General features: G+C 40.4%; 5 protein-coding genes across 7 annotated transcripts; 2 read left to right on the forward strand and 3 right to left on the reverse strand.

The window, feature by feature from the left end:
• The first annotated feature begins 8,657 nt into the window (after nucleotides 1-8,657).
• LOC103991753 (brassinosteroid-responsive RING protein 1) lies at nucleotides 8,658-9,764 on the forward strand. The gene has a single exon (XM_009411296.3). It carries the CDS (start codon nucleotides 9,062-9,064, stop codon nucleotides 9,596-9,598), a length of 537 nt encoding a protein of 178 aa, XP_009409571.2. The 5' UTR covers nucleotides 8,658-9,061; the 3' UTR covers nucleotides 9,599-9,764.
• A 657-nt stretch (nucleotides 9,765-10,421) lies between these two features.
• On the reverse strand, nucleotides 10,422-12,948 carry LOC135642347 (uncharacterized). Its single transcript, XM_065158432.1, has 5 exons — nucleotides 12,437-12,948; nucleotides 12,100-12,345; nucleotides 11,946-12,014; nucleotides 11,414-11,606; nucleotides 10,422-11,029 (listed from the first exon to the last, which is right to left on the reverse strand). Exons 1-5 carry the CDS (start codon nucleotides 12,797-12,799, stop codon nucleotides 10,623-10,625), a joined length of 1,278 nt encoding a protein of 425 aa, XP_065014504.1. The 5' UTR covers nucleotides 12,800-12,948; the 3' UTR covers nucleotides 10,422-10,622.
• Nucleotides 12,915-14,955, reverse strand: LOC135642346 (pentatricopeptide repeat-containing protein At3g14730-like). Its single transcript, XM_065158431.1, has one exon. The coding sequence runs from the start codon at nucleotides 14,950-14,952 to the stop codon at nucleotides 13,045-13,047; it is 1,908 nt and encodes a 635-aa protein (XP_065014503.1). The 5' UTR covers nucleotides 14,953-14,955; the 3' UTR covers nucleotides 12,915-13,044.
• A 325-nt stretch (nucleotides 14,956-15,280) lies between these two features.
• LOC135642329 (uncharacterized) lies at nucleotides 15,281-20,667 on the forward strand. Of its 2 annotated transcripts, XM_065158395.1 has the most exons (5): nucleotides 15,281-15,711; nucleotides 15,803-15,935; nucleotides 18,117-18,161; nucleotides 18,249-18,335; nucleotides 20,628-20,667. In XM_065158395.1, exons 1-4 carry the CDS (start codon nucleotides 15,480-15,482, stop codon nucleotides 18,304-18,306), a joined length of 468 nt encoding a protein of 155 aa, XP_065014467.1. In that variant the 5' UTR covers nucleotides 15,281-15,479; the 3' UTR covers nucleotides 18,307-18,335; nucleotides 20,628-20,667. The 2 variants fall into 2 exon arrangements, with proteins under 2 accessions (XP_065014467.1, XP_065014466.1); XM_065158394.1 differs by lacking the exon at nucleotides 20,628-20,667 and having other exon boundaries at nucleotides 15,282-15,711; nucleotides 18,249-18,545.
• On the reverse strand, nucleotides 18,941-27,412 carry LOC135642328 (uncharacterized). 2 transcript variants are annotated; one of them, XM_065158393.1, is made up of 12 exons: nucleotides 27,288-27,412; nucleotides 26,658-26,743; nucleotides 26,468-26,576; nucleotides 25,792-25,881; nucleotides 24,872-24,985; nucleotides 23,678-23,851; nucleotides 22,241-22,728; nucleotides 21,388-21,487; nucleotides 21,205-21,264; nucleotides 20,128-20,220; nucleotides 19,908-20,027; nucleotides 18,941-19,547 (listed from the first exon to the last, which is right to left on the reverse strand). In XM_065158393.1, the coding sequence occupies exons 2-12, from the start codon at nucleotides 26,693-26,695 to the stop codon at nucleotides 19,233-19,235; spliced, it is 1,701 nt and encodes a 566-aa protein (XP_065014465.1). In that variant the 5' UTR covers nucleotides 26,696-26,743; nucleotides 27,288-27,412; the 3' UTR covers nucleotides 18,941-19,232. The 2 variants fall into 2 exon arrangements, with proteins under 2 accessions (XP_065014465.1, XP_065014464.1); XM_065158392.1 differs by having other exon boundaries at nucleotides 23,669-23,851.
• Nucleotides 27,413-27,442: the final 30 nt, after the last annotated feature.

A 27,442-nucleotide genomic window follows, 5' to 3' on the forward strand; every position in this document is an offset into this window, starting at 1 on the left:
GTAGAGTCAAAAACTCGAAAGTTAACATTTTATTGCATGATTTTGAGCTTTTTCGAATGCAACCAAGCGAGACTATAGGCGACATGTACACCCGTTTCACGGATGTTGTCAATAGTTTAAGAGCTCTTGGAAAATGTTTTTCGGATTTTAAACTCGTAAACAAGATTTTACTTTCTCTTTCTAAGAAGTGGGATTCAAAAGTAACTGCAATACAAGAAGCTAAAAACCTAAACAACTTACCACTTGAAGAACTAATTGGTTCATTGATGATATATGAAATGGTGCACAATGCACATGATGAACATGATGAACAAAATCACCTTCCAAAGAACAGGAAGGATTTAGAACTCCGGACAAATGAATATCACTTGAGCGATGACTCAAGTGATGAGGACAACAATAAACTTGAACGAAGGAAGAGGCCAAAGAAGAAGAACACAAAGTGGGATGAATCGAGCTCCTCTAAAGACGAGGAGAAAATCAAGAAAGGCAAGGTGGCAAACTACGCCTTAACCACTTTCAATGATGAGGTAATCGAAATCCCCCTAATTTATTTTGAAATTACTTGATGCTTTCATGATGTATTTTCTTTTTTAGTTTAGAATTAATGTTTTAAAAAAAATATTATGATCATGCTAGTAATTTCGAAAATGATAATATTGCATATTTTATGATAAACAAACAAAATGATTTTGATTGAAAATATGAAATCATGGTTAAGAAGTAATAATGTGTATCATGTTGATGTCCATTGTTATTTCTCGATTTTGAGTATATTAAATCATGTTTAATTTGAAGTTATGATTAATGAGTATATATTTTTGAAATTATGTATGATGATTCTTGATAATTATGGATTATCGATTTTCATGATAATAACAGTGGCTTTAAAAATTGATGCATGTTTTGATTTGACATAAATGAAAATGTATGCTAACATGAAATCGATCACTTAAGATGAAACACTTAAAAAAGGGGGAAAAATATTATCAATGAAATCATGAATCTATTTATGTTATAAATTTTATGAGCCATAAAAATGATTTTGATGATTTAAATTTGAAATGAGTTTTATCAAAATCATGATCATGATTTTTCAAATTGAATGAATTGAAAATGAATGATGATTTTTCTCTTGAATGATTGTGACCTGTATTCCTTGTATTCATGATATGATTTTTATACAATTCTTTGTATTTATGAAAGGTTTATCTCATCACCCAATTATTTTCTTCTTGATATTCCTTATGTGATGATATGAATACATGAAATATTCATTAATTTATTTTGATGTATACAAATGAAAGGTTATGATCATGTATGGTAGGATATAATTTAACAAAATTGATACCATCATGAAACATTTATGATTTGCAATGATGCACGCAATACTTGAGCTTTTTAATTATGATGTGATGTATTGCATATGATGTGAATCATGATTTAAAATGCTTTGAGTTGTTGCTAAAATGAAGTATTAAAAATATTGATTTAATGTTCGGTATCATGAACACTTTATTATCATACATGAAAATAGCGATAAATACTTTGAAAATAAATGTTTGTATCATGTTAGATGGTTTGAAACAATGATTAAAATAATAGGAATGATGATTTGGAATCATATAATAATGAGTTTATATATGATGATAATGATGCATGCAATGATGAAATATTCATGATAAAATAATTGTTTTGACATTCAAGACTTGAATTTTCATCAATGCTAGTTACCTTTGTCATAATTTAGAAATTAACGTAAAGGGTCTTCCCTTCTTTTTGACAATGACAAAGGGGGAGCAAAACATGCTTGAAAGCTAATTTGCTAGCTCATAAAATTCAAAAAAAAAGGAGAAAGAAAATAATTACACTTCTCAAAAGAAAAGGAATTGCTATCTTGAACATCACCAAGAAGTGCTATCTTACAAATCTCAAGATGCACAAATGCAAACATGCAAAATTTGTAATTTTGCACATCATTAAAATTTATGATGCTTTGGTGATTATGCATGTTCTAAAATGTTATAAGATTCACTAGCTTGTATGATGTAGAACTTGCTATATTGAACATCACCAAGGAATGATATCTTGCATAAGCAAAAAGTTAACTTGCACATGTAGCAAAATTTATATTTCAAGAAGCAAGAGTTGCTTTCTTGAACATCTCAAAATTACTAGCTTGTGTGTCTTAAAATTGTAAACTTGCCATCGTACTACCATGTTGATGAGCATGCCTTATCTTCATGATTGTATTTGAAAAACTATGGCAAAAATACGTCCTAATGATTGAACATGTTAAAATTATTTTTTGATTGAATGATCAAATCACTTGATTGGCATAATGATTTTACACAATTACACGTTTATGTGCTTGAATACAAAAGATAACAAGCATGCTTTACCTTCATGAGTGTAATTGAATATCTATAGCGAAACCTTGTCTGAATGCAAGAAAGAGTCAAATTTCATTTTCGGATTCTCTTGATCCTAACATATCAAGTTTACTCTCTTTCGAACTTAACAAGCATATGTCATATCAAGTTTAGTTCATATCATTAATTTTTGACATATGTAATCAACTAGCAAATACATCTCTCATACACATATCATGTGAAAAATATTTTTTTTTTAGAAATGGATTTGATGAATATGGATGAAAGTGTTTTTACTTGCAAGGATTTGTTTCACATACATATCTTGATCCTTGTAAAAATGAAGCATGATTTAATCTCTCATCGATTCTAACTTCACTCGAAGTAAACTCACAAATAGCATGTATCACAAATAGTCTTCCTCCTTCATGCAAAAAGATAATAACAGATAAAAAAAGGAAGAAGTTTTCAAAGCTATCTCCATGTCATGTTTTCCTTGAGATGTTTGTATAATTGATATCCTATCACTCACTGTTGGAAAATGACATGAACCTAGTTATGACATGAATAATTACAAGCACTTATGCTTAAAATTTGCTTATATCGTTCTCCGTTTTGTTGATGACAAAGGGGGAGAAATATATGAATTGATGCTATGAATACCGATGCTATGCTTGCATCATCAAGAGATATATGAATTGATATGATTGTCATATTTGCAATGCTTGCATCATCAAGAGATATATGAATTGATGCTATGATTGCCAAATTTGCATTATGCCATGTTTGCATCATGCGTTAAGATATCAAGAACTTGTATCGTAATTTTACGCGTTGATATCTTACTATGTGATGAAATGCTACAATTGATAAACACTTGAAATGTTTGCGTTATGATATCAAAAGCTTACATCGCAATTTTACATGTTGATATTTGATAATAGCAAACTTGCATGATGATAAAACTTGATATTATGTTTTTCATGCAATGAGTTGAACCAATATCACAAACACTTATTGTGGTACTTCTCCTTTTTGTTGATGACAAAGGGGGAGAAGTATGTTGATGACATGACATGTTATGCATAAGTTTATGTATAAGTTCATGATGACGTGTTGCAAGTATTCATGATGAATATTGCAATGACTTGAATTCAGTTTGAATTCAAGATTCTATCAATATGGCATATTGATAGGGGGAGTTTGTTTAAACTCCGGGAGTTAAGGTTAACTCCATCATCAAGTAGTTATCATCATCAAAAAGGGGGAGATTGTTGAATCTCGGATGAAACTACTTGATATATGTTTATGATTTAATCTGCGTTTTGAGTGATGCAGGATGCTTCGATCAGAATGAGACAATTAAAGCAGGAAAATCATGTTGTGCCGGAGGAACATGTTAGAAGATTGGACGTCGGGCCGGTGGATCGGTCGACGTATCGACAGAAGGCTTCGGGCTGTGGACTCGGGCATCGGGCCAAAAAGAGTGGGTATTGTGCCAAGGATATCAGAGTTGCGGAGTCAATTGGCCGATTGGGCAATAGGCTGCAGGAGAGGATGATGCGCCGAAGAATCGGACGAAGCATCGAGGGACCAATGACATGCCGGACAACTTGGTTAATTACTTAGGATTAATTGTCTCGATCGAAGTTTTGTTTTAAGTGTGCAGGATTAACTACGATGGAAGAAAGACATGCAGCAGGAGTTGCGCCGGAGTCAAGACAATGATCACGTTGGGAGTTCGAGAGTTCGACGGAAGTTCGGACAGTCGTCGGAGGTTTTGCGGGAACAAATCCGAGAAGTCCATGAGCTTGCCAAAGAAGCTTGTCGGAACTCGCCAAGTGGATCGTCGCAAGTCCATGAGTTTGTCGGAAGTCCGCAGGAGCATCATCGAGGGTTCATCGGATGATCGACGGAAGTTCGCCGGAAGCTCGCCGGAAGAAGCGATTGACGCACCGGAGCAAGTTGCAGTAAATGTCTTAGGAAAAATCGTAGTTAACACAATGATTAAGTTGGAAATGGGAGGTGATCCCATTAACTTAATCTTGGGGCAATTGGGCCCCTGAAAAACCCAAATTGTGTCGAATGGATCAACCTATTCGGACCCTGATTTCTGGCGGGAGGTGCAACCGCCCAAGCCAGGAGGTAGCACCGCCTAGGCTAAGTCTCTGAGCGAGACTGGGCGGTGCAACCGCCCCAGCTAGGAGGTAGCACCGCCTGGGCTCAGTCTCCGAGCGAGACTGGGCGGTGCAACCTCCCATGACAAGAGGTGGCACCGCTTGAGCTCGGTCTTCGAACTCTGCCAGGCGGTGCAACAGCTTCAGTCAGGAGGTTGCACCGCCTGAGCTCAATCTTCGAGCTCTGGCAGGAGGTGCAACCGCCCCTGACAAGAGGTGGCACCGCCCAGAGGCTTAGTCTCTGAGCTCTGCCAGGCGGTGCAACCGCTCCAGTCAGGAGGTGCAACCGCCTGATCCCGGAATTTCGAGAATTGACAGTTTTGAGCTCCAAATTTGAACTGGGTTGGGGCCTATAAATACCCCACCCATTCAGCACTGAAAGAGTATGAACTAACACCGAAATCTTGATCCTTTTCTGTGATTCTTAGAGCTCAAAATTGTTGTAAAGGCCAAAAGTTCTTCTCCCTCTGTTCTTCCAAGTTCTGAGTTGTAAAGAGAGGAGAGAAAATTCTGTAAGGGTTGTCTCCTAAGCCCGTCAAAAGGAGTGAATCTGTAAAAGGGTGGTTGGCCTTCTCCTATTGAAGGAAGGCCTCTAGTTGACGTCGGTGACCTCGTCGGTGGAGGAAGCCAAAAGTGGAGTAGGTCAAAATTGACCGAACCACTCTAAATCTCGGTTTTCATTTACTTTAAGCATCTTATCTTTACTGCAAACCTCCTCAATAGCTTACTGCCTTCTGTGTTTTTACGAACGTGTTTCAAAGTTCAGTGCTTTCCGAATCGGGGTTTAAGACGTAAATCAGTTTTATCGTACGAACGTCGTATTTCAGTTTGCGCTTATGTTCTGATTTCCATTATAACTGCAAACTGCCTTTATATATTTGCTTTAACTGCATCTCGCCTTATCTCAAGTTAAAGTGGTTTACGAATCAGCTTTTATACCGAAATCGCTTTTATCGTAAGAACGTCGTATTTCAGTTTGCACTTATATTCTGATTTTCATCATAACTGCAAACTGCGTTCATATCTTTGCTGCATCTCTCCTAGTCAAAAGTTGAAGTGATTTACGAATCGACTTTCTTACCAAAATCACTTCTATCGAACAAAAGCATTTTTCGATCGCAGAAGGTTTTCCGCTGCACTAATTCACCCCCCCCTCTTAGTGCTCTTGATCCTAACATAACTAACTCAACGCAAGGAGTGCAAACACTTCAAGTGCTTCAAAAGTGTGAGCAAAGAGCAGGCGAAGGCTAGTAACCAGCTCGATGCATGGAGTACAACCTGGAGGAGGCGGGCGAAGTCAAGTAACCTTTGCCTTGTCAACCCTTAAGAGAATGGGTGAAACCGAGTACCCCAATTCTCTTATCTATCCAGTAGAGGAGCTCTGCACAAGTTCAAAGACCATTCGAAGATAATGGAAGACAATAGTTGTCAAATCCTCACCAACGGTGATCAGTGTTACTGAGAGTAGATTGTCCGCTTCATTTCCCAACGAAATTCCAATCGAAAGCGGAAGTGATGCGAACCTACTTGGATGTGACAACTAAGTGAAAGAAGAGTCAATGAGCAAATTTGGTGGAGGAATGACCCAAAACTTCAGAAGTTTGCGAGACGATGCTCGTTAAAGCTCCAACAAGCATCCACCCAGTTCAAGCAGCATGAGGCATTTGAAAGACTGGCGCAGTAAGGATGGTCTTTTCCTTCATCTGGGGGATCCACAGGAATCAACAAGGATCAACACAACTCAGCCAACCCCACACCAGAGTCAGAGTCATTGGTGAGTTGAAGTAGCATGGCGGATCAAAAGGTTCGACTACTCAAAAACAGTAGCGGGGAGCAGTTGGGAGCCAAGAGGCGCATTGTAGTTAGAGCAGAAGATTGAAGACTCAACAAAGGCGAGGAGTTGCACTGTCGACAAAGGCTTCAACGAGGACGTCGAAGGAATAAGTGGGGGAGAATGTCACGGACAAACTTCTAAACAGGATGTTTGATGTAATGCTTATGTATGTCTGTGTCTTTTGGTATGTTCATGCCTTGTACAGCATGTAAAGGGACGACCGAAGGCATAATAGTTCCATTTTAGTTGGGTTGGTAGCCTCTTTAGGCTTGTAAATAAAGGTTGTGTCATGTGGACACGTGCGAGAGATTTTTGGTCTGTAATGGATCATTTTACCCTTTGTTGTGCAACTGTTCAGAGCTTGTAAAATCTGTTTATAATTTGCATTGTCTATAAAGTGTTTTTCGGAGATGTTTGCTTGTGGATCCCGATTGAGGCGTTCTCTCTAACCCGTTCTCTCTTTTGTTGGTCTTAAGGGACAATGGGAGGCATCGGGGAGGCTGACCTTTGCGGATGGACACGCAAGGGTGCTGCACGACTTAGGCAAAACCAGCTAAGTCCGTGACAGTAAGTTGCTTTAATTATATATAGCACTCGAACAATTTCTGTTTTGTTTGTTTCAATTTTTTTATTCTCATTTAACTCTCTAATTATAGCATATGCTCGTCTAGTTTCAATCAAATGCTATACAAGGTTATTAACTTGAGCTTGAAGTATTTCGGGTTATGTGATTTATGATTGTAAAGTTAATGAGTTAGTTTCTCCATCGGATTGAACGGTTTATAAGTTTGGACCTATATCAAACATAGTGAAGGGGGGGAGTTCAGGTAAAATAGGTCTTTTGATAGATAGGACTTGAGGGAGTTGGAATCACTACTGGTCTGGATCTGATGTATTGCCTACCAGACATGATTTTGACAGTGAAATAAAGTTGGATTGTTCTTGGAACAAAAATGAAACAGGAGTTGTGGTTGTTGTTGGGCAATGGCAATCTCCTTTACCTTTAAGCACAAAGCAAGTTAGAAGATGAGCAGATCTATTCCTATGTACTTTGATCTATTTTCCTCTGTGTGTGTGTGGATGGAACAGTCATGGGGTCAGAATAGGTGGTCCATGTGGTCAGATCCTATCTTGAAGGAACAAGCAAGTCATCACGAGGAAGGAAGGATAGGATAAGGGACCTGTTTGGCTGGCTGCATGTGTTCTTATCAGTAGCAAAGTCCTCCTCATACAAGGAATTGAATCACTATATTGCCTTCCTATCATCTCAATTACCGGAATTGAATCGACTTGATCAAATATCGGTCACTGAGTCACCGGTTGAGCCGATGGATTCATTGATCATATCATTGGTTAAAAAAATAATATTTATAATGTATTATCATTCAAAATAAAATAAATTAGGGATACGGAGCAGAGCAGATATAATATTTTTAAATAATTATAATAACAAAATTTAAATGCCTTTATAAAAGGTCAAATATCCTTCTTGTTGATAATGAATGAAGAGCATAATAAAGGGCATCTCAGTTTTTTTGAAGACTTAATTAGTGAACAGAACCCAAGTCTTTCTGTTGGCTGTGCCTCCTCTTTCTGCTTGCTGACCTCAAGTAGGACAATCTTCTTTTTGTTGCAACCCTGTACATCCTTTTTCTGTGGCTTCTTCCATGTGCAATGGACATGGTGGGGATGAAGCTCGAGAAAGTTTGGCACCCCCCATGTCACCGTTGATGGTTGTTCGTGTTTCCTGTGATGGGTAGGTGATAGGTCCATTTCACTGTGAGTTTTACAGTGGGATGGCACCCATTCCTCAGCCTTCAAGGCAGGAGGCAAGATGAGATGCCAAACCTGTGAGACAAGTCATTGGAATATTACCACAAAAGAGAAAGAGAAAGAAAGAGAAGGAGAGAAGAGAGCGAGAGGCTGGTGGTGAACTTAGAATGTCACATCTCCTACGTCACAGCTTCGTCTTTTGTCGATCTGTCACCTCAGTGTGGTTCATCAACGTAAATGAAATGATGTCAGTTTCCGACATAATAGTGGATCTGACTTGGATCTTATGCAATTCTGACTCAGCTCCACCCTCCCATCCCTCTCCCACATCAAATCCTCCTCACATCTGTCAATTTTGGCCTTCTTTCTACTCCCTGCAGTCTCAGATTCATATGACTGACACAGTCATCAACAACTCTGAGCCACACAAGACTCTCTTCTCGTCTTCCCCTCCGTGCCGCCCATCTTTGACTGTCAAACCTCTTCTCGCTGCTTTCGAGCTTGTCATCTTAAGCAGGAAGTGGTGTCGGATCATGTCAAGGTGCCTCAAACCATGATTCTTCTCGACTTGGTCATTCTAAATCCAGAGGCATAATTATTGGAGACCTGTCTGGTTGAAGGTGCTTTTCTCGTGTCGTTTGCTTTGCTTTCACATGGTGGTGGGTGCAGCGTGGAGTAGATTAATATCATGAATAGTCTCAAATAAATCTTCCATCTTTTCCTTTATGAAAGAAGGCCAGAAAGGAAAGGAAAAAAGAAGATTAGCTGATGCATGTCCTCCTGTTGCCACCATCATCCATCTCCCTTTATAAGCACCCTTCCTGCCCTCTCTTCTCTTTCCCTTTCTCCTCCTCCTCCTCCTCCTCCTCCTCATCTGTGTGCAGGATCAGGTTGATAATAGAGATATGAGCATCTCAAGGGAGAACTGCTACTCGACCCTTGTGCTGTTCCGATTCCTTAGAGAGGTTGTAGTCTTCTTGTCTCTCATGGTCAATTGGCTCTTCTTTCCCTGCTACGACTGGTGGCCTACTTCTTCATCCGCTGAAGACGAAGCGGAAGGAGGCAAAGGAGCAGAGGACAGAGCTCGTCACCGCGCCGCGGCGCAAGCGGTGAGGGAGACCCTCCACGTGTCGACCTACGGCGAGGTGGCGGGAGAGGAGGAGGAGGCCGGCGCCGTCGCCACGGCGTGCGCGGTGTGCCTGAGCGAGGTGAGCAGGTGGGACAAGGTGTGGGAGCTGAGGAACTGCAGGCATGTGTTCCACCAGGGATGCCTCGACCGGTGGCTCGACCACGACGAGCACCTCAGCTGCCCCCTCTGTCGCGAACCGCTCCTGGCTCGGCGGCCGCCGTCTCTTCCACCGCCGCCGCCGGAGGCCAGCTGGGCGGTGGAACGTCTCCTCTACCTTTTCGGAGACGACCTCCTCCCTGCCCCTTCTTCATAGCTTCATCATCTTCTCCTTGATACGAAGCTTGTTTCCTCTTCCTTCGATCTTGGGGTGATATATATATATATATATATATATATATATACACGAGAGATGTAAGTATATACATGTTTGACATTTTTTACGTGAAAAAGTTAATGGAATCGAGTATTCTTCTAACTCATTGATTGATCTTTTGAATCAATTACACACCTATTGACATGGTGATCTAATTCATGTGAACCAATTATGATGTATGATGCATTATATTTGGTTTGCATCGTATACAGAACAGAAGTGGAACCTAATTTGCAGATGGGGAGCAGCAGATTCATGGAATTTCCCGGTTCTACAGATTCTAATCCCAAAAAAGTCCCAATTTCTTGAGAATTCTGTTCCAATAACAAAGTATCTTTCTTTCTGCGAGAAAGAATTGTTCTCCCTCGAAGAATTCTCATAGTGATTCGCATTTGGCGAAAATGAACGGTCATGACGGAAGAAAGCTCGTCCAGAGGAGTGCCTGTGCTTGGCTTGCAGGCTAAGTTATTAGGGCTTTCTTTCTCGCTAGCCTCAGGTTTCACATGTAAGGGACTTGGAATATGTTCAAACTGTTTGATCGGTCCGATCAAGTTCAACAAATTAGATTGATGACCAAAATCGATCTTGATGAACGGCACATCGTAATCCAACAAATTGGATTGACGATCAAAATCGACATTAACAATGTCGATAAATAATTGTGTCCCTCATAAAACATAAATTTTTGACTCTTGAACAGTTGGAAGAGTGGTTCATTCAATACCTAGACAGAGTAGAATCGAAAAGTTCAAAAAGATCCCTATTAATCACAAGGAGACTTTTGAATTGGAATTTTGATATTTCGAGAATCACAAACGAGCTAAAAATGAATGAAGACAGTGTTTGATTCACATAGTACCGACTGGAGTAGCTATCAAGAAGAACACCTCATCAATTACAAATTCAAGACAACAAATACAAAGTTGAGGGCATTTTGCTCTCGAAACATTTCTCATTCAAATTATCAGATCTTTTGAAGAACCCTAAGCTTGGCGCTTCTACACCTGCGGTTCAGTTTCTCTTCTTCCTTTGTGGGTGTTATGGGTCGCTTGGTGAGAACAATCCCTTGCCTCCCTTGAACTCTGTTCTTACTCCAAGTTTCTGCTTCGCTCTCAGTTGCAAGCAAACTCAAACCGGAAGAAATCTCACCCTTGTCATCATCCCCTTCGGGCTTTTCGATCATGTCAAGAAAGGTCTGCTTCACAATTCTATCCTCCAAACTGTGGAATGAGATAACGACGAGCCGACCACCAGAGGAGAGACAATCGAAGCACGCATAGAGTGCATCTTCTAGTGTCTTTAGTTCATCATTAACTGCTATCCTTAGCGCTTGAAAAACCCGTGTAGCAGTCTTGATCCATCCTTCCCTACCTACAATGTTTTTGATCCACCATGCACTCATCAAGAAATGCATGCCATTGTCATACAGATAAAAATTGTTGATCGCTCTTATTCTGTTTTTGAGAGTTCAAATTCGATGTACTCATCATGTTCAGTTCCAAAATCTTGGCTAATTTCAATCATGGGTGTTGTTCTTCATGGCACACTCTAACCTACATGCTAAAGTAATTTCTTCAAGAACCAATGCTGTTGGCTTTATGTGGTTGATCAGCATAAATATGGCTCAATTAATTGGTCAAGTTACTGAAACCATGCTCAACCCAGGTGTTTGTGTGTGTGCATCCGTATTTAGGTTCCAGCAAAGCAGATGAGTGAGCGCATCAAATTATCTAACATAGAAATTCAGGTGCCTACCTCCTGATCTGCCAGATGCCCTTCTCACAAGATCGACAAGATCACTTGTAGAATGCAACCCCACGCTCGCACGAGCTTTCACAATTTGTTTCTGAAGAAAATGCCAGTTGCTTTCCTCCCCATAATCACGCAATATCTTTCCAACTTCAGACTCAGGCCACGAATTCAAGATATCCTCTGCTGTCAAACTTGCCTGTCATAACCCATACACTCGTTGAATTGGCAGGGTCTTTTTTTTTTACTTATCACAATAGAAGTACTAGAAAAACATCTTTTTATTTTTGGGACAATTAAGTGGTTTAAGTAGAAGAGCACTATAATTTCATTTAATTGTGTAGATTATGTACCATGCACGAATAATCAATATCATGCAAGAATCCCAATCACATGAATCTGACATATCTAAGGGAAAAATGAATGTTCATGCTACTAGACTGTAGCAGAAAGCATCCATCACTAGTATGAATTCTAGTTCAGTAATCCAAACAGTTAGGAAACACGACAGAGTTCACATATTAAAGAAAGCTCCCACCTGAGGGTTCATGCGCATATCCAGAGGCCCATCGCTGAGCACACTGAATCCTCTTCCTGAATCGTCGACCTGTTCAATGACCTAGAGCTTTATTTCCAGGCCAAGGCTTACTGCGGCAATTCGTCAAACATGAGAGAGGCATGCATTTCCTGACCTGCATAGATGACATTCCGAGGTCCATCAAGATCCCATTCACGCCCACATCCAACAGGTTCTCGTCCACGCCGCCGAGCACTGACTTGATGTACTTGAAGTTCCTGACATGAGTGTAAGCTTCCAAGCTGCTGCCACGCGAATCCTCGGCCAAGAGCCTCTCTATCCGGGCCCGAGCCTCGTCGTGGACTGCAGGGTCCACGTCCATCCCCACGTACAGCTCCAACTCTCGATGAGCTTCTATAATCTGCTACAACACGAAGCACATCAGGAGTGACGGTGAGCTAAGAATGAGGTCGAACGGGAACGGAGAGCTTGTGGGAGATGGACGGACGGACAGCGGCGGAGTGGCCGGCGACTCCGAGGGTGCAGTCGACGAAGGAGCGGAGGTGGAGGGTGCCGAAGACGTCGAGCACCTCGCCGAGCATGACGGGCACGTGGCCGCGGGCAGGGTCAGCGTATCGCCGGTAAAGGCCGCGGTCGAACTTCGCCCCCGAGCGCGTTCGCTTCTTGAGGCGGTCGGGCGACGGCGGCGTCGTGGGCTTAGACGCCTCCTTCTGCTTCTTCTTGCTTCCTTTGATGAGGGTGGACGCGGTGAGCCCTCTACGGTGCTGCGCCGGTCCTTGCCGGCAGCGGGGGGCGGAAGGTGGGAGAGAGAGGAGACGAGCCGGGCGGAGGGCGAATAGCCGCCGCGTCGCCATTGCTCAAACAAGACTGTCAGATCTCTTCTCCCGAGCACTACAACTCCGTGCCATCAAAGGCGAAGCAGCGATTGTGGATATCAAACCGTTATTTAAGAGATCGTAGACAAGTTCGTATCTGATATCCGTCGTGAACTAAAATTAATAATTATTTTAAATGAACAAATAATTGGGTGTTGCACGTGATGGGCTTGACGCCGTCGTCACACCAGAGGGAGACGGCGTACCCGACGAGTCCAAAGCTGTCACTCGCCGTGAGCAGCGCTCACCTCAGGAACGTACCCCCACGCCTCCCTCATCCACCCCATCAGCCCGTGCAGCGCCGTGTATATCTCCGCCGCCTCTGGGTGCTCCTGGTCGCCTGCAACGAAGGCGTGCATCCTCGCTCCTCCGACCTCCACCCAGCTGCATCCAGGTGCCTTCCTCAGCCCCTTTCTCCTCATTTGGCTCCTGACCTCTGCCAACTCACTGTACTTACCGGCACCGCCATAAGTACTAGCCAGAAGCACGTAACTCCCGCTTCCTTGGGGTTCCATTTCCGCCACTCTCTGCGCTGCTTCGGATGCCTGCGCCGACTTCCCATGCATCCGGCACGCTGCTAGATATGCCCTCCACACACCAGCGCCTCCCGCCCCTGCCTTCTCCGCCACCCTCTTGGCCTCCTCCAGCAAGCCAGCTCGGCCTAGCATGTCTGCTACGCATGCGTAGTGCTCCATCGATGGTGCCAACCCGAATTCTGCCTCCATTCGCTGAAGCAAGTCCTTTCCAGCCTCCACCAGCCCGGCATGGCTGCAGGCTGAGAGCACCCCGACAAATGTCACCTCATCGGGAGCCGGACCTACTGCCACCATCTGCTCGAAGAGTTCGACGGCCTCCGCTCCCCGTCCATGTGCGCCATACGCATCGATCATGATGTTCCATGAGGCCACATCTCGGCTTGGCATCCCATTGAACAGGAGTCTCGCTTCCTCCAAAGCGCCACATTTGGCGTACATGTCCATCAAGGCGTTGTCAACAAAGACATCGTCTTTGACACCCCTCATGCCGCTTGTAATGGCGAAGCCATGGATTTCTCTCCCGAACCTTAGCGCTGCCACCTGAGAGCAAGCTGGAAGGACGGCAGCAATAGTGACGGCGTCCGGCATCACTCCGTTGCGTCTCATCCGACGGAACAGTTGGAGAGTCCCTGCATGATGAGCGGAGTACTGGTAAGCAGACATCATCGAATTCCATGAGTAGGCATCCCACTCCTGCATCGACTCGTAGATCTCCTCCGCCTCCTCCAATGCGTGGCACTTGCCGTAGAGGTCAATGAGCGAGTTGGAGACAGCAATCTCATCGTCTAACCCCATTTTTATGACAAAAGCGTGAATCTTTCGACCATTTCCGAGGTCAGCCCTCGCGGTAAACACAGATAGGACGCCGGTAACAGTGAACTTACTCGGAACCATTCCTTCGCTCATCATCTGGCGGAAATAATCCATAGAGCGAGCAAACTGACCCAACTGCGCAAAACCATTCACCATGGCGTTCCAAATGGCGACATCCCGATGGTGCAATTCATCGAACACCTTAACAGCCTCACCCGCAAGTCCCATGTTCAAGTACGCACGGATCAACGCGCTGGCAGCGAACACTTCAGCGTCGAAACCGACCTTGAACAACGTCGCATGAATCTTCCGGACCTCATCCGACGCACCGAGATCGGAGCAGGCCCTGATGGCGCAAGGGAAGGAGAACTCGTCCGGGGAGAGTCCCGGCTCCGAGGAGAGGCGGCGGAAGAGGCGGAGGGCGTCGGAAGGGAGGCCGTTGGAGGCAAGACCTGCGATGGCGGCATTCCAGACGAAGAGGTTAGACGGGTGAGCCGGGGCGGAGAGGAAGACGGAGAGGGCGTCGGCGGGGCGGGCGCATTTGGAGTAGAGGGAGATGAGGGCCGAGGTGGCGACGGGTGAGGCGTGGAGGCCGGTGGCGAGGAGGCGGGCATGGAGCTCCCGGGCCTTGGGGAGATGTCGGCGGGAGGCGCAGAGCTGGAGCTGGGAGACGTACTCGTGGAGGTCGGAGTGGAAGTTCCTACGAAGGCGAAGACATGGGCGAAGGGCGAAGACAGGCTTAATGATCATGTTTAATGGGTCGTCAACAAGCATACATGACATTGGAAGACTGAAGATTCGATTATATAGTATTGGTAGCGCAATTTGTTTTATTTATCCCCCCAGAAAAATTCAGAAATCATATATATATATATATATATATATATATTAATCACTATAGAAATAAATCAGATTGTGTCGAGACGCATTGACATGAGTTGACGAATGCATGTCGAATTGATCCAAACCTGAGCATCGCTTATTTGAGATCTACCGAACTCGAGTTAAGCCCACTAGACGTCTCACTCACCAAATTATTTATTTTATTTTTATTTTATTTCCATTAAATTTTGCTCACCATTGATATGGATTTATGGGGCGGCCAGCATCAGCGCGCGGAGGTGACGCCCCCTCCGCCACACGTAAGAATAGAGAGAGCGAGAGAGAGAGAGGAGAGAGAGAGGAAGAGGAACCAAGAGATCGTAAGAACCTGGTCAGCTTCGACTCCAATAGCTGCAGAGCACGCAATGGAGCAGAGAAAGAGATGAAAGGCGATCAGGAGAGGTAGAAGGAACCGACTCGAAGAAGAGATGGCAAGCATACTGCCGAAGGTCGTCCCGTACAAACCCCCGTTCGCCTGTCCTCTTCGCCTTCTCCGGCTTAGTAGCAGCACGAGGACAAGGACAAGAGCAGAAGCGACGGGGAGAACGGGCTTCGTGATGAGCTCCGCGCCGGCTTTGCTTGCAGCACTCGTCGTCCTCTCGTCCTCCGCCGTCCCTTCGTCGCCGGACACGCTGTATGACGTGCCGCAGACCCTTTCCGGTGGGTCTTTCGCTTCTTGACTGCAACGTGTTTGAGGAATTTACAGCAATTTTGGCTCCGAGGTGAAAACATGAACTGGCTTTGGGTTCAGGGGATGACAAGAAGCAGGCCAGAATCCAACGGCCGAAGTCGAGGAAAGCGGAGAAATGTGTCGGCAAGTGTGTCACCACGTGCATTCTGGGCGGCGCCGGCTCACCGGGCGAAGGACCCTTCAATATTAGAAGGTAGGGTTTCTTGTTTTCCTTGTATACCTCAGATTTCTACCTGCCAAAGATCAATGTGCATTTGTTTTTGCTTGAGGAATCTCTACATGCATGCTGTCTAAATTAGGAGAGCAGGATGTTGACTCAATAACAGTTTCAATTGATTCAATGAGTGTTTCAAGCACTTTGCAAACTGGAAGGTTAAGTGGACATAAACTTGTTTTGTAGATTATACTTTAGTCCTTCACTATGATTGTTGAGTCAATAAATTAGTGTTTTAGTTATTCTTTTGTTGTGCTCTAAATGTAAAAAAGGCCCATAAATGCTTGCAATAAATATGATCGGCATATACATCTGACAGATTTGTGCTATATACTGACATGGTAACATGGTGATTTAACGAGAAAAATGTATTTGGAATTGACGGCATGAGCATAGATATTTTGGTGAATCCATGGCTCACTTGCAAGTTTGCAACTGCTTGAAAGGCATACTGCCAGTATTGGAGTATTGGAGATGGATGAATACATATATGATATGTGTTGCCATACGGATGGTGTAAAGAGGCATCTTGAATGTGTTCATGGAGAATGTATGGATTAGAATCTCAATGTGTGTTTAATGAAGATCATATGGAGGATTGAAGGCAGTAAGATGAGCATTATCGGTGGAAGAATTCTGGTTGGAGAAGATGTAGTGTGAAAGAAATAAGATAAAACTTAACTCCGCATCTAAGCTTTCAGAAGTTTAATTTAGGAACCATTAAATTTAATTTCCATCCCTGAGGTTTTTTCCTTTCAACTAACGATAAGCCCATGCACTACTAGTATTTTTCTTGTACATATGCAAGACTCCTGTCTGCATATGCTTGTGGCCTTTTCTTATGAGCTTGTGCACTACTTAAGAATTTTTTTCCTCGACAATTATTACAATGAATAAGAGTTAAGGAAAACAAAAATGGCACTGAAAGTTACAGATTGAGCCAAGTTTTTTCCTCTTTTCTCAAAAATGATTGTTAAAGAGGTTGGATTAATTTTCTCCAAGAAATATGGTTTCTCTTCAGTGGTTATAAAAAAGAAACATCCAATGCAACATGACTTGGATGTCCAAAAGAAGTTTTCATGAAACTGGAGACGATGGTGAACAGAATGCTCATTAGAAGTGGAAAAGGATTAGTGCTGAAGAAAATGTGTTGATCATGTCTTGGCACTAAAAAGAAAGCGAATAAACACACAGAATCATTTTTTGTGAATGCAAGATCCTTTTCCGCAAAGGTTTAGCAATTGACAGCCAATATAGGTGTGGATGACAAAAGGAAACCTGGAACAACACAAGTGAATGATGCCAGATGTGCCGACTAAACAGAAAAGAAAGGAAAAAGGATCAATAAGAGAATGAGGAGGCAAAGGTTTACCCTTTTTGTAGCATGCAAAATCACTTGGTAATGTGATATCTTTTAAGAAATTATTTTCTTGAGGTGCCACTTGTGAAAATCATGTTATCATTACATGCAAGATTGCATTTCTTTTTCAATGTCTGCAAAGAAGTCCATTTTTTCTAGTTTATTTTGAGAAAAGATAGACATTACAAAGGATACTGACCGAAGCATAATATATTAATGATCTTCATGGCCTGGGCCCCATCTGTTACATATAGAAGGTATCCATTGATTTATCATCTGTTGCATGATAGGATCTGGATGGAGTAAACAAGATTTTAAATAGCTTCAAGATTAGTAGCACTGTGTGGGAGCACATTAGTGGAAAAGAAATTATAGAATGAGATGCAAAATGTTTAGCATAAAAGGAAGAGGAGATAACATAGATTACCAGACATGTGCTGATGAAGGTAAAGGCTTTAGTTCACAGTATGAAAATAACATCTCTTGCTGGAGAGCATAGAATTATCCAAAATGGTACCAGAAATAATTTTGAAGAACTTAGAGTTAGTTGACCAACTGACTTGCATTAATGAAAATTAATTTCAAATTTGGGTCTGCAACTACACTTACATGATGACTGTCTAAATGAAAATAGATTAGTACTGTTCCAAAGATCAAATTTTACCTCTGCATTGATCTTTAAGTTTCATGTCATCTCACTTGTGAGTGTAGCACAGTAAATTTAATGGAGTTATCATGCTCGACATTTCAAGAACTTTGCCTGACAAAGCTTAAAATAACGTTTTATATTCCATAACCAGGCCTCTTGTGGTGTTCAAGGATGGATTCCGCAGTCGTCAGTACTGGTAAGTTCTTTGCGCCTTTGTCCATTTTGTGTTTCAGATAGATACTCATTTCTGAGGGATATAAACACGCAACTCTCTGTCAACCAGTTTGGTAGAGTGCTCAGACATCTGCAACCTAATCAAGGATGGAGAAGATGGCCCTTGATACAGTTGTTTGTGTTGCAAGAAATACCGGTACTAAACCCACACAAACCAAAGTGCATCAATTTGAATTTAGTATTTTCACATCATTGTGTTAACTGAATGGCAAATTTCTTGCTTATTCTAAAGAAATGCTTTCTTGGTGAGTGATTTAGTAGCTGGCAAGTTTCTGAAACATTGCATATTCTGTACTTCTGTGCATATTTGAAGAATAAATAGTTTAGACCAATTATTCATTGTTGACTGTGGTTGTTTGGGTATATATAATTTTTACCTGCACAAGTTTCTTTCCACATTGACCAAAATTTGTGTCATTAACATCATTGTTCAAGATTTTTATGTCCTATCAAACATCATCCTGTTATCTTATGGAAAAACGGAGGATTTACATAATTCCAGCATCCATAGGATCAAACATCACTTGAACTATTTGCTTGTACTGATTATAATTTTCTTGCTAGAATTATAAACCAGGGATTCAGCAATCAGCAAACTACAAAGTTTAATCCTTGCAAATTTCCTGAACCTGTTCAGAAATATAGTTGAACATTGAGGCCTTAAAAGGCAGGTTTTGCTGCAGTTAAGATTCTAAAGAACATATGATCAATGCTTCTTGACAGACCATGTAGCCCGCCCTCTTCATTGCAATAAAGACAATGCCAATTATTTAGAGAATTTAACACACTGTTTTCAACTTTATACGGATTGATATAATCCACTCGCATCTACAATATAGTCTACAAGCAGAAGACAACCATTTTACTCGACAAATACATTAGAATTGCCGAAGTAATTCACAATAATTTAAACTGATCCTCGTAACTAGCCCAGGAAGCAGCAGAAAGCATATCATTATTTGCTAATCTTCTGTACCAAATCCATCTTCTAATAGATGTAAGAAGCTCAAAAGATACTATTGGCACCACAGAGTCATGTTAATTTCTCAGGCAAGAAAAGGTAGCGAAACCGGGAATCAAAGGCCATAACTCGGAAGTTGCAGGAGCCAAGAAACCTCTGCCGTCTCTGCGACATGCACTGCTGAACAAAGGCTGCTTGTTGCTGCGGGAGAAACTGAGAGATCCAAATTGCTAGGTTGGCATCGTCGACGATGCCTCTGGCAAAACAGTAAAGCATCTTCGGAACCAGAAGCTTCCCTTTGCTGCTGACTCCAACTGAGGCCCGTACGTAGTCACGCTGAGCCTCTTGTAACTCCTCCTTCACGTTTGCAGGGCTGTAGATCTTTACCTGCAAACCATGCAATCTCAAGTTGAGATATATATACACTGCACACTACCATGATGGAGCAAAACTATCAACCTCCCTTGCATCGAGTATCAACCATCAATCTCAAGTTGATGGAGCGAAACTATCAACCTCCCGTCAAATGTCCATCAATTCGTCTACCCAATGATTATTGTGTAACATTTGTGACTGCTTTCATGTCATCCCCACAAACACAGCTAAGGTGAACTAAATGTTCCCACGATGACTTAAAAGTGTTGGTGTGCACATTAGAATAAAAGCACACTACACAGAGTAGCTTGAGATGGCAATTAAGCATGAAACACAATTAAAAACTAATGCATATTGTAGCAATAACATTACCGCAGGGGAAGAATATGATCCACAACTTAGAGCAAATGTCACGAGTGGCTCGAATGTCTCAATTGAGAACTTTTTCTGCTCCTCTGATAGCTTCAACTTGTGAAGGGCAAGAAACAAAGCCTGAGAATACAAAGCAAGAATATTAACACATAATGTAATAGATTCAAACAATAACAAGAGGGCTAGAATATTTGGTCAATTTTGTAGGAAATCCACATACAGTTTGAGGCCTATGGACTGGTGGCTTCATTTTTAGTATTCCGTACTCGATGCAAGCAGCGCTAAATGAGTGCCCTCCAACAGTATATGCAGCCTAATAAGAGAATGATATTAGACATCCAAGGGGTGTACAGCATGATAAAGAATAAAACGCGTGTTACTTATTCAGCTGATAACTTTGTACCAAAAGAAATAGCACTGCAATACCACAGCTGAATTGCCCTACAATTATATGTAATGCCAGTGACTGCCAAACAATAGAGTACTAATTTCAGGTAATGGTTTTTTATGTTAAAGAGCTTCAATTTTCTTTAACATGTTACCATCGGTAAATGGTCATACAGATTTGTTGATCCCTCACCTGTTGCATTCAGACAATTGGAGATTGACTGGTGGTTTCTAAATTGATTACTATGCAATGTTGCTGTCAAGTTTTGTGTTTGGTGATTCAGGAGTTAGAGCAAATGCATTACTATAAATTAACTTTTCATATTCTTTCAGTGCCCAGAGAAAACAAGAATAGGAATCTCGGAGCTATTTATTGAAAATCAAATTAATCTGAGTGCTGGAGCAAGCAAAAGATTAGAATCCTTAATCAAAGATGAATCTCCATCATGCAGACATATATTGATTTAGTGGACTTACATCTAGTTGCTTGAATAAAGTGTTAAATGCACCTTGTATCCTTTCCATTCTACTTATCTTTTATGGAGGTCTAAGCTTCCAGCACATGTAAAATTTTCAGAAATAAGATGTACATCTGTTCTGCTACAGTGACATTTTCCAAATCCTACCGGCAATTCATGCATAAAGTCCAACATAATTTCAGATAATGCAACTCAAACAGTTAATGAAACACTGTGCCTCGGCCTGAAGATAAGAAGACTCAAGAATTGTTATAAAAAGGATATTAATGATGAATGACATGCATATCTAGCTTTGTTGAACATAAATGAAGCATCAGTTGGCAACAAATGAAGATTCAACAAGACTATTATTACTACTCGAATACCGAAATAACAATAAATTTTTTTTGATAGAAAAATAACATGGGAGAAATAATGTTTGATGAATAAACCTTTTGCATCAAAGAAAATAATTTCATGTCACTCCGTGGAACGCCATAGGCAAGATAAGCCTGCAGTGAATGAGATAAATATATTCAAATCCTTGTAGCTCACAGCAATTAAACTCACCCTTGTTACTCTTCAGATTTTCAACATAGAATAAAAATATTGTATCATATATTCAGATAGCTTACGTGCATGATTAATGCATTGTATAAATTGATCCAAAATGCCAGCTTCTCATCTCCCTTAAGGTGGACTGGATTTACTTCTGCTAGTTGCTCAATCAGTGATCTGTTGGCTAAAACGTGAATATTAGTATTGACAAAAAAATTGCACAAAATGATCCTTAGAAAAACAAAACAACTTCATTGCAGGGAGTAAACTTTATTACTCTATCAAAATGTGTTGTCACTTAAATATATAGAGAATATTACCAACATTGCATAAAATATTATTCCGGTGAAATTGAAAGTTTGTTTAATGTCACTAAAAGGATCTTTACTTTTTCATTTACTTCAATAAGAAAACATAATGTGAAGTACTTCATTTCAAAATCAAGTGTTTCTGAAAATTGCAAATAAATTTTCTAGTAATAAAGTATCATACATGTTCATAGATGAACAGTGACTGTGTGAGATTCTGTATAACAGGCCCAAGATGTTAAGCATATATAATATACGCATAACAAAGTAAACAGTGTCAGCTTATAGAATATTGTATAATCAACTTTTACCATACAAAAATAGAAGAGAAATGCAAAAGAACAAATAAATGCTTTCTAGTTGATTTTTATGAAATGAGTTCTACTAATACTCTGGTGAAGTCTAGAATCATCATCCTACGCATTATTGAAAACACTACCAGAAAAGAGCTAAACATAAATTTTCAAGAATCCAAAGCCTGACCCACAAACATACGGCCAATTATAATTTAAAGAAGAGTGTTCATGGTGCAGAAAAAAGGGATATATGCATAGAGGAAGAACTTCAAAACCCTGATCCTTCAAACATAAAAAGAACTAGAAAAAATTGAACAAATAAGTACCTGAATCGCCTTAGCGCACCAGCAGCATATTCAAGTTGCTTTTTCTCCACTGACATCCAGGAGACTTCAGTTGCTAAACTATAATTTCCAATATCAGCCCAACATAGTTTTCCATGAGCTCTGTAAGGATCAAAAGTAGTTCCCATGGCTAAAAGATCATTATTACATTGTAGACCCACTCGAGGACTGTGTGCCCATGATGAAATTGACGATTCAGATATCGAACAATGTGATGAATTTGAAAGAAGCCCCACAGGAGATAGAGGAAAGCGAATGATATCTGATGACAATCTGGATGATACAATAGAAACATCTGCTAGTGAGATGAAAATATTTTTCATACAGCGGACTATCTCCTCGGACAACTGATTAGGGTTGTTCCATAAGCCTTTGACTGGGATTTGTTTTCTAAAACTCTCAGTTGGTACATGCTGAAGATTTTCCTCAGGTAACTTCTCTTCTTGATCGAGCATGCTGCCTATCGTATCCTGGTGCAAAATAAGATTATATATGTAATGGATAAGTAGTTGTATATTTTTGGAAAATGTGTCCACGATCTTCTTGATAGGATTGTTAATTAGTGACCAACTGATCTCAAAAGCTTAAGCAATTAAAAAAGAACACAATCCCTGATATATGATGAGATTTTCAATAAGTGACCAGTTAAACTGTTAGGCAAGATCTCAATACATAATTCGCATTTCTTGTTTCCTCTTGTTTTGTTTACAGTATCTGTACATTACACTACCATTTTCTACTTCAAATTGAATTCATATGCAAAAAACAACCAAATTATAGTTACCCATGTAACCTGACATTATCTTCAACTTGTAACTCCAGGCGTTAGAGATATCATTTTAAAGATAAAAACAGAAAACAAATCACAAATCAAATTCCACATCCATTTGAGTTAGGTCATGAATGCAATCAGTGAAATGCCAATAATACCTAGATCAGAATGAAAGAAGAAAAAAATTCTACACGTTGATAAGATGATATGAAAAAAATAAACAGACAGAAAAGGTACAGTCAGAATTTTATAACTGATTAAGAACAGGCTTCGCGTTGTATATTGATATGGCAAGTACTTGAACGCAAACATCACAGCTAACCAAAGGATAGAGATTGCTAATTGATAATTTGATTTAATGAAATCATCAGGTAATGCAGATAATGGAAGTGCATTATAAGAGTGCAAATCTTCTATTTAATGCCAATGATAACAAGACTTTATATGTTGTCTTAAAAACATGGAAAAAAGCATTAATTGTCCTTTGTTAGATATATTTTAGGATCAGGTTGGTGAGGAATGGAAAATGAAGGAACATCTCCCTTTAGCAATATATGCAAAGAAAGTCAAGCTGATTAGATGTTCTACGTGCAATGAGTATCTAAAAGTAGATGTGCATAGTAAAATGAAAAGAGTACATTTTTCACATTTTGAGAAGGGCAGACTTTCACTGGTTGTGAAGGCAATTGTTTTAGTCGATACTCAGCAAGTCTTCTTTCATTTCTTTCTTGAATAAGCTGAAAATGCAAAGAAATCATCTCTTCTTCTAGTCTGGAAACAGTCATCTCCAATGAGGCTATATTAGACAACAATTCTTGTGCCTGCAAACAGCATCCAAACTTTTTCTCATGTCAAACAAACACATCCAGAGCACTTGACCAGTAAAGGAAACCAATGAATAATAACAACCCAGAAAGAGTGTCATATCATTCAATCTTTTGACAATGTTAAATAGTCCAACGTATGCACTGGAAAGTTACCTCAAACTAGAAAATAAATTCATATGTTCGGAAGCATGATATGTCAAAAATTATTTTCATGTTTTGTGTAACTTCTACAGTTTCTGAGAAATTAGTCTTTAATCAAATGATAATCTTGAACACAGTACATGACTGTAAGTTGAGAGCCAAAATGAGAAGCTTCATTAAAGAAATTGACTATACCAACTCACTTTCTCACGATTCAAGTTGGGATGTTAACAATTATAAGTGACTTCATCAATAAATGGGGAAGCATATTGGTGTGTGTGTGTAATTAAGGACTCAATTGTGTGGGCTGTGGGCAACAGGAATGAAGTGAGCTTTTGGAACAATACAAAACTACATTATGAAACCTTGAACCTGTATAACTCAATTGCATGTGGCTGTGGGCAACAGGAACAAAGTGAGTTTTTGGAGGATTATAAAATTACATCACGAAACCTTGAACCTATATAGTTTTGTACAACTGTTTTCATATTGCACTGGACTTGGTCAGACAAACTGTCCGATTATGGAGACACCGAATAAAATAGGATGCAGAAATAGTAAAAAAAAGGTATGGAAGAATATGCACTTGGTAAGGTAAAAGGAGACAATCGCTTCTTAGAGGTCAAATTATTTTGATTGACAATTTCCATCATTAATGTCTTAAGCAATAGCATAAACATCAAAGACACATAACATCATGCAAGCTAAAATGAATAGAGAATCTGATCACATGAACCACTCATCCAAGACAAGCAGGAAAAAGTGTCAATTCTAGGAGATATTAAAAATAATGTTAGGTTTTACTTTGAAATCAATTTAAACTGATCCAACAGGCAAAAATGTGATGAAATAGTAAAGTTAAGAGGATGATACATCATTTGGAAGGCACGACAAGTCAGACAATGTTACAGCAGCATGTTCCAGGGCATTTTCAAGGACAACATGCAATTCCATTTCCTCATTCAACAATTGCTGGAGCCTTTGAACCTGAAACATTGCATCACGTATAACATAAGTGCAAAATTTGAGAACAACCTTTCTTATTTCTTAAGCCTCCAAATTTCTAAGACATGAGAAAGTAAAGATTTTCCTCAAATCAAGTACCTTTCTATTTTCAATTTCCCATGCAAAACCAGAAAATACATCCATAAACTAACATTTAATATGGAAGTTGGTTTGCATCACGGAAACCATAGACAAACAGTTTTTAACTCTTAATTATACAAATTAGACAACCATGGCCCTCAAAATTTCCATAAGAACCAAATTGCTTAAAAAATTCAAAGAGTATGGATTTTTTTTTTTGTACCTGTTGGAGTAAAAAAGGACAGAAATGACAGACTGAAGTATGACAGAAAGAATGTGATTACTGGACAATCAAACAATTGGACAAGATCAGGATGTAAAGAAGATGAGTGATGATTATATATATATATATATATATATATGTAAAGCAGCTAACGGCAACATAACAAATTCTGAAACATACTGCAAGGAATGGATAAACAAAGTAATTTGAAAAGGATCAGGTGCGTATGTGCATCTTTAGGATGACATAGGCACAATTTAATAATTAAGAAAGAAAAATACTCCAAGGAATGGATAAACAAAGTAATTTGAAAAGGATCAGGTGCGTATGTGCATCTTTAGGATGACATAGGCACAATTTAATAATTAAGAAAGAAAAATACTGCAAGGAATAGATAACAAAGTAATTTGAAAACGATTGGGTGCATATGTGCATCTTTAGGATGACGTAGGCACAGTTGAATAATTAAATAAGAAAAACTTACATCTTGTTCAAGCTGAAACCTACACGAATGTTTAGAAACATTTCTTTTGCACGAAGTTGTCCTTCCAAGTTCTCCAATTTGACAATTTTCCTAGAAAATATTAGGACAATATTAGAAACTGAAAGTCAATCAGCAAATGCAACATAATGAAACCGGGAGATGTACAATGTGCATATAAAATATCTTTTATAGAATGGCCACTGAGGAGCATATGAAGAAACATACATCATAAACCCTAACGTTGAAAAGAGGAAAAGGACAACCAAATATCTGCTCGTGGTTGTATCATAGCCTGCTGAGAACCAATCATCAGCAGGATGAGCAAGCATGGCTACTCAAGCACACTGAATGTACAACTTTGGTTGAAATTATTATCGGCATCTCATATGGTTTAGAATACCGAGGTGTGCTTCACCTATCGTTGGTATCACACTAACTAAACACTGCAAATTGCATGCTGTATATGAGTCAATGCTAGAGGTGCTGTGGATCCATTATCAACAGGAACCAAGAAAACTTGCATGACCAAATACCCTGTTCGTGTTTTTAATCACACTGGCCTGTTAGATGCACCACATGGACAGTTCAGCGACGAATTATGTAGAATACCAAAGTTTCACTCACTTTCTTTCCAAAAAAATACAAAATTAGGATATTTAGGGGCTTGGAAACTGACCTGAAATTCATATGAACCCTCAGCCTTGAGCTCATCAAGATAACCCAAATGAAGTTTTGCATCATGATTTCTTTTAGCGTTAAGGCAGTTCTCAGGGGACGAGGCTTTTCTGCACCAAGACATCAGGTTGGCTCAACGTAAGTATCGATACAAGTATACAGAGAATTCAAAGCAGCAGCACGAGACTTACAAGTTCGTTCTGCATCTAAGAATCGGCGGTTCGCACATTCTTCAATTAAGGGGCGATGAGGAATCACTGCTGTATTCGGCTTACACCTGTTTAACAAAGATTACAACAAGAAGGTTACATTAGTCAAAGAAAAAAGAGAGAGAATTAAACTTCTCGTGGTTTGGGCATCTCAACAAAAACCAAAAGGTCGCCTTAGTACGTCAAGGACCATAAACATTCTGGACAGTAAACCCTAGGAATGTCGTAATCTCGGCTATCCTGTTCGAGACCAGTAATTCAAGAAACCAGAGCGAAGCTTTCTTGGTTTTGAAATCAAAGCCATATGCTCTATCATTATGTTGATTCGACATGAAATGACATTCGCCCTTTCCGATCGTACAAGCACAGAGGAGAAAAAGAAGATCGGAAGTTTTGATTCAGTACTGATGAACAAGAAAGCAGCTTTCTCATGTACTCGGCTTTCGAGAGAAACGGGGAGGCGAGGGGTACAAAGGATGAACCCGATGAAGAGAACTGTTCGATCGATCGACACTGTGAGGCTTTAAGCATGGAAACAGAGGGAAAGGAGGAAGCAATCGATATGGGAGCTGCGGTTCGTCAAAGATGAGAGCGAGAGGGCGGAAAGCTTACCTGGAGAATAGCTGATTTGGGTCTCTCGAGTGGAGAGACCGGACGAGGAGGGAGGAGCAAATTAGCAGCTGCTGCTTATTTGCGTATTCTATTGTAGTAGTAGCTGCAGCGATTTCAAATTTCAAACCAGCAGTCGTTACTACTAATATCTTATT

The sequence above is a fragment of the Musa acuminata genome, chromosome BXJ3-7 (genome assembly GCF_036884655.1).
Source record: "Musa acuminata AAA Group cultivar baxijiao chromosome BXJ3-7, Cavendish_Baxijiao_AAA, whole genome shotgun sequence".
NCBI classification, from domain to species: Eukaryota; Viridiplantae; Streptophyta; class Magnoliopsida; order Zingiberales; family Musaceae; genus Musa; species Musa acuminata.